Raw genomic sequence first — 14,480 nt, 5'->3', positions numbered from 1 at the left:
ATGAGTACCTTATTAGTTAGAAGGCTGGGCTAGGGAGGGTGAGGCCAGTTGGATCATTTAACTTGGAGAACTTTTCATTCCCACTGCAAAGAATGATCTCTGGGGATTATTGTAATGGCCACAGGTGGCACCTACTAGAGCGGGACAGTAAGAGGCCCTAGAGCTAGGCGTGATTCAAATCTCAGCTCTGCCGTGTACCAGCACTGGGACCCCAGCAAGTTCCACAGCCTCTCCACGATCATTCTCCTCGACTTTAACAGCCACTAATTAATATGGTTGTTATGAGTATTAAATGAGTCTTAATCCATGTGGTGAATTTAGAACAGCGCCCAGCACGTAGTAAGTGCTCAATAAATGTTAGCCATGATCATTAAGGTTAGATGGTGAGCAGAACTTTCTAAGTGCTAGGTTTGACAGCCTAGGACTCCGTTGCCAAGGGAGATTGGAGAATCTTTTAAAATATGGGAGCTCCAGCCACCGGGATTGTCCAGAACGAGAGCGTGGCGCCTGCCTTTCTCCCACCCCGCTCCTCTCACCCGGGGAAACCTCTGTGTCACAGAGGCGCCTTGGTCCTCGGAGCCTCCGGTTCGGCCACGTCTCCCGCGCTCCTCCCCGGGGCCTCACTCCCGCCGCCCTCCACCTGTCAGCCACCCTCGCAGCTTCCCTGTGGCCCCAGCCCCGGGCCTCCCCTGCGACTCTTTCGCACCCGGGGTCCTCTCTCCCGACGCCGTGCATATCCCCCCAGCCGCTCTCGTAAACAAAACCCGGGCGTTGGAGCAGCCCCTCGGGCGGACGAGCGCGGGAGCCCGCTCCGTGCGCCGTTAGCGCGCCCCGGGAGCCCGGGGCGAGCCAGGGGGCGACGGCGGCGGCCGCGGCGGCAGCGGCAGGCGGCTGAGCTTTGTTATGAATAGATGAAAGAGGCCACCTACACAGTAACCCAAATTACGAGACCTCCCTCCTCCCCATCTCACCGAATCAAGAGGGGAGGGGAGATGGGCGTGGAGCGAGGGCGGGCTGGCGGGCAGGACGCGGAGGGCGGAGGAAGAGGATGAGGAAGGGGGCCAGTTGCATCCCACTTTCACAATGGGAAAGTGAAACGCACCAGCGCACCCAACCTCTCCAGCCCTCCCCGCCCGCCTCGCTCCCCTCCGCCCGTCCCCTCCCCTTCCCTCCGCGCCGCGAGCGCCAGCGCTGCACAGAGGAACTCTTCGGCGAAGGAGGGCGAGGAGGAAGCGGCCCCAGAGCGCGCAGAGCTTGCCGCCGCCGCCGCACAGGCTGCCGGAGCGAGCCCGCCGCGCGCCGCCCGCCCCGCTCTCCTTCCCGGGCGAGCCGCGGGGATGGGGCGGCCGCGGGAGCCCGAGCGCGCGCAGGAGCCGCCGCCGCCGCCGCCGCCTCCCGCGTCTCCGTCGCCGCGCGCCTGAGCCGCCTGAGCCGCCGCGCGCCCTGCCCGGGGGCGGCCCCCCCAGCCCCATGGAGGTCTCCCGGAGGAAGGCACCGCCGCGCTCCCCGCGCCCCGCCGCGCCGCTGCCCCTGCTCGCCTATCTGCTGGCGCTGGCAGCGCCCGGCCGGGGCGCGGACGAGACCGTGTGGCGGTCGGAGCAAGCCATCGGAGCCATCGCGGCGAGCCGGGAGAACGGCGTGTTCGTGGCGAGCGGCAGCTGCCTGGACCAGCTGGACTACAGCCTGGAGCACAGGCTCTCGCGCCTGTACCGGGACCAGGAGGGCAACTGCACGGAGCCGGTCTCGCTGGCGCCCCCCGCGCGGCCCCGGCCGGGGAGCAGCTTCAGCAAGCTGCTGCTGCCCTACCGCGAGGGGGCGGCCGGCCTCGAGGGGCTGCTGCTCACCGGCTGGACCTTCGACCGGGGCGCCTGCGAGGTGCGGCCCCTGGGCAACCTGAGCCGCAGTTACCTGCTCAACGGCACCGAGGTGGTGTCGTGTCACCCGCAGGGCTCGACGGCCGGCGTGGTGTACCGCGCGGGCGACAAGAACCTCTGGTACCTGGCCGTGGCTGCTACTTATGTGCTGCCGGAGCCCGAGACGGCCAGCCGCTGCAGCCCCGCGGCATCCGACCGCAGCACGGCCATCGCGCTCAAGAACACGGAGAAGCGCAACCTGCCCACGGGGGAGCTGGGTCGCCTCAACCTGCGCGAGGGCGCGGGCAGCCTGCACTTCGTGGACGCCTTTCTCTGGAACGGCAGCATCTACTTCCCCTACTACCCTTACAACTATACGAACGGCGCCGCCACCCGCTGGCCCAGCATGGCGCGCATCGCGCAGAGCGTCGAGGTGCAGTTCCGGGGCCAGGTGTCCCTCGACTGCGGCCACGGCCACCCCGACGGCCGCCGCCTGCTCCTCTCGTCCAGCCTGGTGGAGGCCCTGGACGTCTGGGCGGGCGTGTTCAGCGCGGCCACGGGAGAGGGCCAGGAGAGGCGCTCCCCCGCCACCACGGCGCTCTGCCTCTTCAGGATGAGTGAGATCCAGGCGCGCGCCAAGAACTGCAGCCCGGACTTCGATTTGACCGAGGAGAACTGCGTAAGTCCTGTCCCCAGCCCCGGGCGCCGCGGGGAGCGCTCCCGCCGGGGAGGGAGGCAGATCCGGTTGACATTTACCAGAGCTCGGCTTCATACTGCTGGCGGCCGTCGGACGGCCGAGACCTCGGGTTACTCTAAAGCACGGCCTGGGGTCCCCAAAGAGAAAGTGTCAAAATGGGGGCGGGGAGGGTTGGAGTTAAACTCAAAACTGTAGTGGCTGCACCCCAGTGCCAGCCTTCTCTGTCCAGACGCTTGTTTGGAGCTGAGCCACCCCACCAGCCCCTCTACCTAATCTTTTCTCCAGACTTTTCTTTGCCCCTTCTCTGTAGTCTCAGCAGGCATATGGGTTTGACCCTCTTAGTCAATCAACACAGTTACCAAAGTGCCCTCGGCAGAGAAACCGTTGAACCTAAAGGGCTCGCTGCCACACCCCAGCCTTTGTGCCCCCCACCGGCAACACAGGTGGCGTGGTCTGAAGAGTTGGGAGCCTGCTCGGCGTGGGTAAATCTAGCCTGCAACAGAGGCTCACGCTCGGTGGAACAACCCCCGGCGTGACCCAGTGCAAGGGGGCGGGGCCGTGGCTCTGCACAGGGTGTGCTGTGGTCTCCAGCGGGGTGGGGGGAGAGGCTGGGGAGCCGGGAGGTGGCTTTGTGGGTAAAAGCCTCACCCTGGAGGGGAGAGCAAGGGAAAGTGTTGGGGTGCTACAGGCAGTTTCTGGACTCCAGATTGCTGGACTAGATTGTGGGGCTCAGAGGCACGACCCTTCGGCTGTGCCTGGACCAGGCAAACCACACAGGTTTCGCCTTGGCTCTCGGGGCAGCCACAGCTTGAATCTTGAGATTGACGTTTCTTTGACTGGAAAATAAAGCAGCAGTTCAAGAGGGTCCAGTTGATGGGGATTATGGAGCCATTGTGCACTTCTCCGGAGGCCGTTTCCCTTCCAAGGCTACTGGCACATCAACTCCACATATGGCTCCTTGAGAGCGGAGCCTGCTGAGAGCCTCCTTTATAACTGGACAGAAATCAAAGAGCAGAAATTAACGGCTACAGGTGTTGCCATTGTTTGGGTGTAAGATGAGTCAGAGAGGAAGGGGAGAAGTCTCCACTTGGAAAATGTGTTGCGTTGGCACATTTGTTGTGTACCAACACAGTATAGAGGAGCGTTGGCTCTAGGTATATTAATACGCGTATAAAAAGACACCCCACCCACCCCTTTCTCTGCAAAGCACATCTTACCAAATATTAGCCCTCTTAGCCCAAGGAGAAAAAAAACTAGGTGGTCTTTTGCAAGGCTCCTTAAAATGGTCACTTCTTCCTCTTTGCTTGTCAGCTGTGTGCTAAGACACACACATTACACCTTCATTTCATGACTGGTATAATTTTTAAAAATACATAAATAACACGTATTGCCCCCTACATGACTCAGTCTTGCTGTACCCATATAATTTAATATTTAATACCTGTCTTTATTACATCTTTATAATCTAATGGTTCAAGCAGACAAAATCATTGCCTTTTACTTCTCTTAAAGTGGAAAGACTTGAAAGTCCCCCTTCTCTAACCCCCAGGTACTACTTTTCAGGCATACTTGGTCTCTGGGGTTAATGACAAGACAGTTCTGAGGCCCACAGCAGGTAATAAGGGTGGACGTCCAAGCTTTGCCATCTGACAGCTGTGTCGATGTGTGGAGCCAAAACCTTTCTCTTGACTGCATCTCTATACCTATTAAGTCCTGGAGGACTCAGTTCCCTTCCAAACCCAGTAGGCGTCCTGAATGCACTCAGAATGCATGTTTTGGCTTGATCAGGTGTTCCTCCTTGTGCTGGGATGGGGAGGGACAGGGGCAGGGTACTTCACAGAGCTGTTTATCCATCTTCACCAGAGCTTCTGGGAGAGAGCTGCCCCCTGGAAATCAAGCAAGGGATAAACACATGCTGCCAAAAATCTGTTATTGGAAAAATAAATAATTAAAATGGGTCCCTTCACAGCATTTCTTGCTGCTGTTATTTATCGAGAACTCCCAGTGTGCTCAGAGCTGTGGGTTCTGAAAGACAGGGTCTGTACCCCTTGAGCTTGTCATCCAAATTAAATAATATGCTCAGGTTTAAACAATAGCATGTCATGGCTGCACAGGTGGGAGCTTGGAGTTTTGCATTTTTTTTTTCATTTAAGTAAATTCCTTGCTGCCAGTATGCATTAAAAAGCCTCAATGTAATTGAATTTCAAGAGGAGTTTGAATGAAAAAATGTGATAGTTTTGATGAAAAAGCTGATAATTTTCTAACCTATTAAATAGGCATATAAGATACTCAATTCAACAAATAATTGTTTGATGCCGGCTAGTGTAAGCAACGCTCTGTACTGGGTGCCATCTATTTTGCCACTGGAAGGACAATAGCAGGTTGCAACCCCATTTAATGGGGTTATGGGATCGGTGTGCTCCTGGTTGTCACTCAGAAGAATGATGTCATTTGATTGCATTTGTTCTGCATTTTATTTTCAGGTCTTGAATGTGTTTTTGAAAAGGCATGCTGAATTACAGGTGCCGAAAACAGGAGATGGACTTAAAACACTCTAGAGGGAGCCTCAATAGATTCCAACAGCGATTCCTTCAGAGTAGACACAGTAATTTTAACAGTAATCCACAGGCAGTGAGGCACAAACGGCTAGATTCGCTTGCTTTCTCCTTCTTCTGCCAGCTGGTTCTCTCGTATTTTCCATCTTCAATCAACCAAAGTTAGATAAGTGGCAGAACTGATTGGGTTGTATTTTCTCATCTCTTGGTTCTTTCCTTATCTCACCTTGGCTGATTCTCCTCCCCTTTAGCTTCTCTTGCTAGGGATTAATTTACGAGATGCTTGTGCAATGAGTGTGTATTCAGCCGTTTACACACTTGGCCATTACTTTTTCTGCCTTGCCATCAACTCTGAATCTACTTTCACAACTATAGCAGGTTAACTGCACCCCCAAATGTGCCAAGGCAACCAATTTGCATAGATGCTCTCTCTAATAATCCTAATGAATATCTGTACAGTACTTTCTCACATATTATTTCTTTGGATCCCCCCATCAAGTCTGAGGTTGATTCTATGAGGAGCATCGCAATTTCCAGATGAGGAAGCTCAAGATCAGTTAAGCAACTTGCTCAAGATAAAAAAGAAGTGTCAGAACCCCCCAGCTTAAACCCAGGTCTCCCAGCGTCTATTTTTGTGTTCTTTGTTGTTTGTCCCTCTTCTAGCTTCTGTTATGATTCTGTCAAGCCATTTTTACAGTCTATAGACTAGATGGTGAATTTTACCCCATTTACACATCCGATGTGCAAGGACGAATTCAAAAAGGACAACTGCAATGACAGTACCCACTTAGAGGGAAAAAGCAATCATAGCTACTATCTACTGAATTGTTATGATGGCCAGGTTTTGTGCAAAGCAATTTACATGCCTTATTTTCTGTTGATTATCAGTCACCATATGGTACAAAGGACTGTAGTTATTGTTATGGTTATAGATGAGAAAATGGAGACCCAAAGAGCTTCAGTTAGTCTCCACAGCTGGTAAATATTTAGAACTAGATGGTCTAGCTCTAGGATCTGAGCTTTTAACCTCTGCCATGGACAGTCTGTCACTGCAGACATTGGGTTCTGGTATCAATCCTATCCTGCATGGAGCAAGCCGGGCCCCTGAAGCTGCTATGATAAGGCCAGCTGTTTGTGGACATGACGTACAATAGAACAGACAATCCTTGGATGTAAACTGAGTTTCTAAGTTTGCATTGGTGACCGCCGGCAGTTCTGACTCTGGGAGAGTTGTAGTTCATCAACCATCAACTTCTAGACAGTGTTGGTGTTCTTTGTATTCAGGCCTATAAATGACCTCAGAGGGTGTTCTCTATTGAATCCCCAGTACTTAGCTTAGTACCTGATATGTGATTGGGGCTTGAGAAATATTTGTTGAATGTTTAATTGAAGGATCTTGGAGGATCATGTTGGAAATAAATATTTTCTGTACTTAGCAGCAACACTTTCCTGAGCCTGGTTATCTCATACTCCCTTAACCATTGACTTTTTCTGAATGTCCAATGTGTCAGGGCCCCTTTCTTCCCGAGCCCTAAATTATATGGCATCCTTCACTCCTCCAGCTCTTCCCAGATGTCCCCATTGATTGAAATGGCCAGGAGTTAAGTTTGATCACAGAAGCCCAGTATGGTTTGAACTTCTATGTTGTGATTTAATAATATGCATGATTGTGCCTTTCAACTATGAGGAAAAAAGGCTTTATGCTGTAGGTGGGTGGTTCTTAAAGTGTAGAGCCTGGACCATCAGCATCAACATCACCTGGGAGCTTCCTAGAAATGTAGATTCTTGGGCACCTCATCAGACTTATTACAGAAACTCTGGAGGTGGGGATGGGACTAGCAGTGTGTATTTTAATAAGCCATCACAGTGATTCTAATTTACACTAGGGTTTGAGAACCACTATTGTAAGGTAAAACAGTTTTCCTTGTTTTCCAGCTGAAGCACGTGAGATAGGAACTTGTCCCATTTTTTCCATTGCGTTTTACTTACGGCCATAAGAAGTAACCAACTCATTCATTATCTTATATTCCTTATTCCCTCCTAATTGCTCTTACATTCCTTGTTCCCTCCTAATTGCTTGCAAATACCAGAAAGCCTTCTAAAGCCTTACTATTTGGGGGCTTGTAGTCTGAGTCTCAAAAACCTATAGGCCTTAGTTTAACTAGTTCCTTCACTCTTGCATACGACAGTTTATTTGCATTTCATTCCAGGATGTAGGGGGATTTCTAGAGTCTTGTACTCTGCTGTACAGTGGAACCAATTCCACACACTGGACATTCTCTCTGAGGGGTCTGTTCTTTACAACATCAATCCTGATACCAATTTCTATCCTAATCAGGTACAGTTGGTTGCATGGAACAAAGATCTACTTGAGTAAACTCAAATAAGGGGATAAGGGATTTCATGGACAGAAACACATGTAATTACATGGTAATCTAGGAATAGGAGCAGTACTGTACTGTGTAATGGTTAAATGCACAGTCTCTGGAGCCAGATCAACTGGGACCAAAGCTGCCACTTAGCAGTTGTGTGACCTTCAGCAAATTATTTAACCTTTCTGTGCTTCAGTTTCTTCATCTATTAGTAAAGATACTATTTGCTTCCTAGTATTATGTCCAGATTCATGAGTTAATATGTACAGAATGAACACTACCTGACCCATAGTAAATGCTATGTACATGTTTATTATCATCACCATGAAGATTATTAATAGTAAGAGGATGGGGCTTCTTGATATGGAATTGGAAGGTGGTTCTGGATTAAAGTCAGCTCAAAGGAGCTCAGCATCAGGAAATGATGGATGCTTATTCTAAGGTTTCACGATTAACATGACTTAGCACGGCTGCTACCAAATGGCCTCCTCTGCTCCCTCAAATATCTGTCCCTAACCCCCTCCACCTGAGTACACCTCAGCCAGCCTTGATCCCCACTTCACATCTTAGTAGCTTTTCACCTTCTGCTTTGGCTACTAACTGGCAATGGCTTTCTGTATTATTTAGTTTAAATTGCCTGGAGAAAGATAGAATCAGGTCCAACTCATCTTTTCACATCAGATTATGAAACCTAGTTCAGCGTGGGGATTTGCTGCCCCTGAGGCAGGTACTGACCCCTGGTCTAATCAGAAGAAAGGGGTCAAACACGCGATAGTCCTAGCAGGCACTGTGGGTGGATTCCTTTAGGACAGAATGGTGGAGGAGCCACACCGCAACCAATATCTTGACCACAATAATATGGTGCCATCTCTGCCTCACTTAAAGTTTTGTGATCTGTTCCCTTCCTTGAACATTCATTGATGAAGACTGAGAAACCCCACAGTCTACTTGGGGACAATTTATAGACATCGTGGGTTTAACCTGTCCATTGGAGCAGGAGCATGGTAGTGGTAGGTTTTTTTTTTGTTTGTTTATGAAATGTATTCTAGTTATTTTTAGTTTTAATTTTCTATCTCGATGAAATTCTGATTTTTATATGGTCATAAAAACAGGTAGAACTGTGACCTACATTTTGTAGTTTCTCTAGTTGATTTTCCTGGTGGTTTGATTGTCTATTCAATAGTTACACATAGTGTTTTCCTAAGAGAAGTTATTAGGGGGATTTGACCCTGTTTCTATCCCACCACCCTGGCCAGTGCTGTTATGCAGGGGTCAAGAGACTTTTTCTGTCAATATTCATGATATTCTGATCATGAATATCTTAGGCTTTGCAGGCCACGTACAGTCTCTGTCATAGGTGCTCAACTCTGCGATTGTGGTGTGAACACAGCCATAAATGAGTGAGCAGTGCTGCATTCCAATAAAACTTTATGGACATTGAAATCTGAATTTCCTGTCATCTTCAGTTGTCACAAATTATTCTGTTTTAATTTTTTCAACCATTTAAAAATGTAGAAACTATTCTTAGCTCATGGGCCATTCGAAAAACAGGCGGCTGACCAGATGTGGCCCGCAGGTGGTGGTGTGCTGACTCCTGCTATTATACAAAGAGTGAGAGCATGATACTCATGGTAAGAGACAAATAGCAAAAAGATGCTGTGGCAGCCCCAAGGAGGGGCATCACACTCAGCCTGGGAGGATCTGGGAGGCTTCCGAGAGGTGATGCTTGAGCTGTGTCTTAAAACTAAGCAGAGAAGGCAGAGAAGGCAGAGAAGGGAGTTCTAGAAAGAGGGCACAGCTTGTGCACAAGCAGAAAGTTGAATCAGCTTGTGAACCACAAGCAGCTGCCCCTGGCTGGGGCGAGTCCAGAAATGAGTGTGCAGGTCCAGATGGTGAAGGGCTTAATAAGACAGGCAAAGGTGCTTGGGTTTTATCCTGATGGTCAGTCGTTTTCGGGATTTCCAAACCTTGCCTTTAAAATAAGTTCTTAACCAGGAGCTGTATAGGAGAAAAAGATTAGCAAATTGTCTTTGACCTGCTGCTCTGGGTGAGACCATTGCCAAGTGCTAGGGACACAGGGTGAAGCAGGGGTCAGGAGGTTCTTAGAACCCTACATCTTTCCCTGACCCACCCAAGCCTATCCTTGAGGCATCTATCTCAAAGGAACTTCTAGGACTCTGCTGAGCAGGGTGTGAAAACCATGCATATGGTTGATGGGGCACAACAGCAGGGTTATAAGCAGACATGATGCGAGTGTGTTCTAGAAAGATTACTAAGAAGATAAAGTGGATGAGGCAAGACTGGAGGCGAAACAACTGGTTATGAGGACAATGATCGGTTCTAACAAGTAATTTCTTAAGGTTTTATTATGTGCTAAGCAGTGTGTGAAAGTATTTATATCAGTGGTAAATAGGACAGACAATAAACATTTAGCAAATAGACAGTTATTTTATATTATATTAAAATGATAACTAAAACTTATAGAGTACCTACTGCATACCGTTATTCTAAGCACGTTACCAGTATTAACTGGTTTGATCCTCATCACAACTTTACAAGGCAGAGAATATTGTTGCTTCTGTTTTACAGATGAGGAAACTGAGGCACATCACTAAACAGGTGATGTAACAGAGCCATTTTAGGTGGGCTGTTGGGGGAAGATTCTCTAAGGAGGTTGAGTTGACACCAGGAAGACGCAAAAGGGTAGCTGTCGGCTTCCCCATGGCGAGCTGGGAGCGAGCACTCTAGCAGACTAGAGGGCAGGTGCAAGGGCTCGAAGGGGGATGACTTGGCCATTCTGAAGAGCAAAAGGTCATTGTGGTTGAGTACTGGGAGGTAGAGAGGGGAGAGTGTTAGGGCGAGAGGTTGGAAAAGGAAGCAGCAGCCAGGTCCTAAAGGCCTCCTAGACTCTGGGAAGGCGATTAGATTTGATTCTCAAAGCATAGGAGAGCCTCTGAAGGGAAATGAAATGATTGGATTTGAATTCCTAAATAATGGCTGCCCTGTGGGAAATGGATGAGAGACTGGCCACAGTGGAAGCAGGAAAACCTGCAGGAAGCTCTTGCACTAGTCCAGCCAAGAAATAATGTCACTGTGGTCGAAGTAGTGACAATGAATATGGAAAGAAATAGACGGATTCTGTTTATTGCAATAATCCATCTGAGGGATGTTGAAGACCTGAATTGAAGCTGTGGCAGTGAGGGTGGAGAGGAGGGATGAGACAAAATAGCTTTTTAAGACGTAGAATTGAGAGGTGCTGGTGACCAGTTAGAAGGCGAGTTTAATTTTTGTGGATTTTTAGGTGCTTCTGGGACTTCCAGGAAGAGCCATTAAGAAAGCAATTGGCAGTGAAGTTAGGAATCGAGGGTCCACTCCATAAACCTTGGAACGTGTCGGGCTCTGTCCTGTTTGGGCTGTTTGTCCCTGAAGGGAGCGGCCAGGTCTGGCTTATCTCTGTTTCCCAGGCATCGATAAGGCTGTCTGACACTTGGTGAGTGAGCCCTTGATTGGTGTGTGCAGAACAGGAAAGAAGACGCTCTTCATCCAGTGGAGAAGACAGTCATGAGAGCCTGAGTGAAATAAGAGCTTCCAAGAGGAGTCAACACTGGAGCTGTGTTTATAGGAAGAGTAAAAGCCAGGCAGCCAAGAGGGAAGGGTGTTTCCTTGTGATTTCTTTACTAATGAGGCAGGACTCCTTGTCATTCCCCTGTCTGTCCCCAACCTGGCTGAAGAAGCGTGTTATCTAACATACCAGCTGTTCCTGATCATTGCTCATTGGCATCCTCCTGAGACTCCTTTCTCCATCAGTGACCCCTTTTAAAAATTGGATTCCAAGAACTGACCCTTGCTTCTCTGAGGCGATAGGAGGAGGTGGCTTAGAGCAGCCAGGAGCTCTAAGCATCACCCGTGTGCACCTCCTGTGCTTGGCAACATCTCTGTTCCTACCAAGTGGAGTTTTTGTACTGTGGATCTCTGATGAATCCTGTATGTCCCCTCTCAGAATATAGTTTTTAATGCATAAAATAAAAACACAGGACTGCAAAATAAACCAATTACATTGATATACAGTTATATCAAAATATTTTTTCAATTTGAGATACAGTAATATATCTTGGCACATTCAACAGCAAGATCTAGCAGCAGTAGCTACCATAATTTCAAAGGAGAGATGAGTATAAATGATATTTTGAGATATCTGTAACAACTACAAAATGATAGGAAAATATCTGATTTCTTTTGGTGACAAAGTCACAGGTTCGGTTAATACTATACTACTGTGGCCTGAATCCATAATTAAAGGGAATGCTAAGTTTCAGTTAGAGCTGGCTAAAATGAAAATGTATTTTTTCTGTCATTCAGTTGCATGGATTCCCTGAATTCTCTCCATGCACTGTGGGTATTAATGGAACCTCCACTCTAACCATGCATTTCAGTTACCAAGTATTTCAGAATCCAGTGATGTGAAATGTAAAGTGTCATGTTTTGTTTCCAAACTCATCTGATTGGCTATTTCGACAATAGGGAATTTATTCCCACCTGTGTTTTACAGAACAAGCACTTGGCCAACAGCAAGTGCACCATAAATAATGGATGGGGGATGGAGCAGAGAGTGGGAGGGTGGTCAGATGGATGGAGAAACTTCGGAGGGGATAAACGACTTTATAAAGATTCATAATTCATAAGTAATATGAGGGATTTCAAAACGTTTGTGGAAAAATGGAATTAAAAGATAAAAATAAAAAATATAAACTTCATTTTTCAACGTAAGTGCCATCAAGTGCAAGACACTTTTATAAGTGATGACACCAGTCATTTAGTCCATCCCTAAAGAACCGAGGGTCCTGGGAATTTCACCATGTCAATGTAGTCTTTTTTACATTATTAACTGGAGAAAATTGGGTGCCCTTTAAAGATTGTTTAAGATTAGAAATCAAAAAGAAGTCAGAAGGAGCCAAATCAGGACTGTACGGTGGATGCCTAATGATTTCCATCAAAACACTCACAAAATTGCCCTTGTTTGATGAGAGGAATGAGCAGGAGCATTGTCGTGGTAGAGGAGGACTCTTTGCTGAAGCTCTCCTGGGCATTTTTCTGCTAAAGCTTTGGCTAACATTCTCCAAATACTCTCATAATAAGCAGATGTTATTGATCGTCGTTTAGCCCTCCAGAAAGTCAACAAGCAAAATGCCTTGAGCATCCCAAAAACTGTTCCCATGACCTTTGCTCTTGACCAGTCTGCTTTTGCTTTGACAGGACTGCTTCCACCTCTTGGTAGCCATGGCTTTGACTGTGCTTTGTCTTCAGGATCATATTGGTAAAGCCATATTTCACCTTCTGTTACAATTCTTTGAAGAAATGCTTCAGGATCTCGATCCCACTTGAAAGCCGTGCTCTTGTCTGGGGCTCACCTGAGTGCAACAGTTCTGGCACCCATCAAGTGGAAAGTTTGCTCAAGTTTAATTTTTCAGTCAGAATTGTGTAAGCTGAACCAATTGAGATGTCTATGGGGTTGGCGATTGTTTCTGTTGTTCATCGTCAGTCGTCTTCAATTAGTGCACAAACAATATTCATTTTTTCCTGGCATATTGATGTGGGTGGTCTGACGCTGCAGCCTTCATCTTCAATGTCATCCTGTCCCTTCTTAAAGCTAGTTATCCATTTGTAAACTGCTGATTTCTTTGGGGCATTGTCCCCATAAACATTTTGTAAAGGATGAATAATTTTATCATTTTTCCACCCAAGCTTCACCAGAAATTTGATGGTTGTTCTTGCTTCAATTTTAGCAGAATTCATGTTGCTTTGATAGGAGCTCTTTTCAAACTGATGTCTTATCCTTCTTAGTGCCTCAAACTAGATCCTGTTCAGACATGTTATAACAAGTTAGTACAAGTTTATTTGGGGGCAAAATTTTTTTTGAAATCCATGCGCAGTTTTTTTGTTTGTTTGTTTGTTTTTTAAGATGACCGGTAAGGGGATCTTAGCCCTTGACTTAGTGCTGTCAGCACCACGCTCTCCAAGTGAGCTAACCTGCCATCCCTATATAGGGATCTGAACCCCTGGCCTTGGTGTTATCAGCACCACACTCTCCCAAGCAAGCCACGGGCCAGCCCTGTGCAGTTTTTTTTTTTATAATATGCATTTTCCATAAACTTTTTGAAGACCTCTCATAGAGCTTGAACTTTAACCCACATATTTTTTCACTCTAAGTCTCTTATTCTCTCTACTTTTCCATGCTGCCATCAGCTATTTTTACTTCAAAGAGGTAAAACAATGCTAGGTCATGTGCATAAAATGCTATTCTAATCATGGGAAGGAATAGTCCTATTAGTCTTTGCTTTGGTCAGAGCACACCTAAAGAACTTAGTTTGCTTTTTAGAGCCACATTTTAAGTACACTGAATCTTCAGACCATCTATGGACTGAGAATGACAAGAGACCCACAAACTGTCTTTTACAAGCTGTCAATGAACTATGGATGTGAAATTTAGAGAAGGCCAAGATACGTGGTAATAGTCAGTATGGGGGTAATTTAATATTGCTCACTGAGGCAGAACTAAGGCCCAGTGTTCACAAAGGACAAACCTTGGTTCATTTCAAGAACTCTATAATGATTAGGCCTACTTAGCAATGTACCATAGTTGTCTGATGAGATATTGACTGAAAGTATCAAAACATTGACTTGTGTATTTATTCATTCATCCAATAAACATTTATTGACAACCTATTACATGCCAGATGCTGAGGTGGATGCTGCAAGTGTAGAATAAGATAAACTATTGTAGAGCTTAGAATCTACTGGGAGACAGACAATAAGTAAAATTTTAAAAACAATAATTATAATAAGTATTTTGAAGGAAAGAAATGGAGTGCCATGATTCAGAATAACTGGAGTAGGAATAGGGTCATGTGTCCATGAGCAGGTGACATTTAACTTGAAATCTAAAAGACTGAAAAGATCCAGACTACAAGAGAGTGAAGGGGGTGGAGGCTAAAAGTATAGCATG

At 47.3% G+C, this 14,480-nt stretch overlaps 1 protein-coding gene across 1 annotated transcript in view; it reads left to right on the top strand.

Moving 5' to 3' along the window:
- Positions 1-1,470: 1,470 nt before the first annotated feature.
- PLXNC1 (plexin C1) overlaps positions 1,471-14,480 on the top strand; it is a 141,354-nt gene continuing 128,344 nt past the window's right edge. Inside the window, exon 1 of the mRNA XM_063076002.1 lies at positions 1,471-2,532. Coding sequence (XP_062932072.1) covers positions 1,471-2,532 — 1,062 coding nt within the window. The remainder of the gene's footprint in view (positions 2,533-14,480) is intronic.

Source organism: Cynocephalus volans, chromosome 12, assembly GCF_027409185.1.
Source record: "Cynocephalus volans isolate mCynVol1 chromosome 12, mCynVol1.pri, whole genome shotgun sequence".
Classification (NCBI taxonomy): domain Eukaryota; kingdom Metazoa; phylum Chordata; class Mammalia; order Dermoptera; family Cynocephalidae; genus Cynocephalus; species Cynocephalus volans.
The sequence above is the reverse complement of the archived record's forward strand: the minus strand, read 5'-3'. Positions and strand labels throughout refer to the sequence as shown.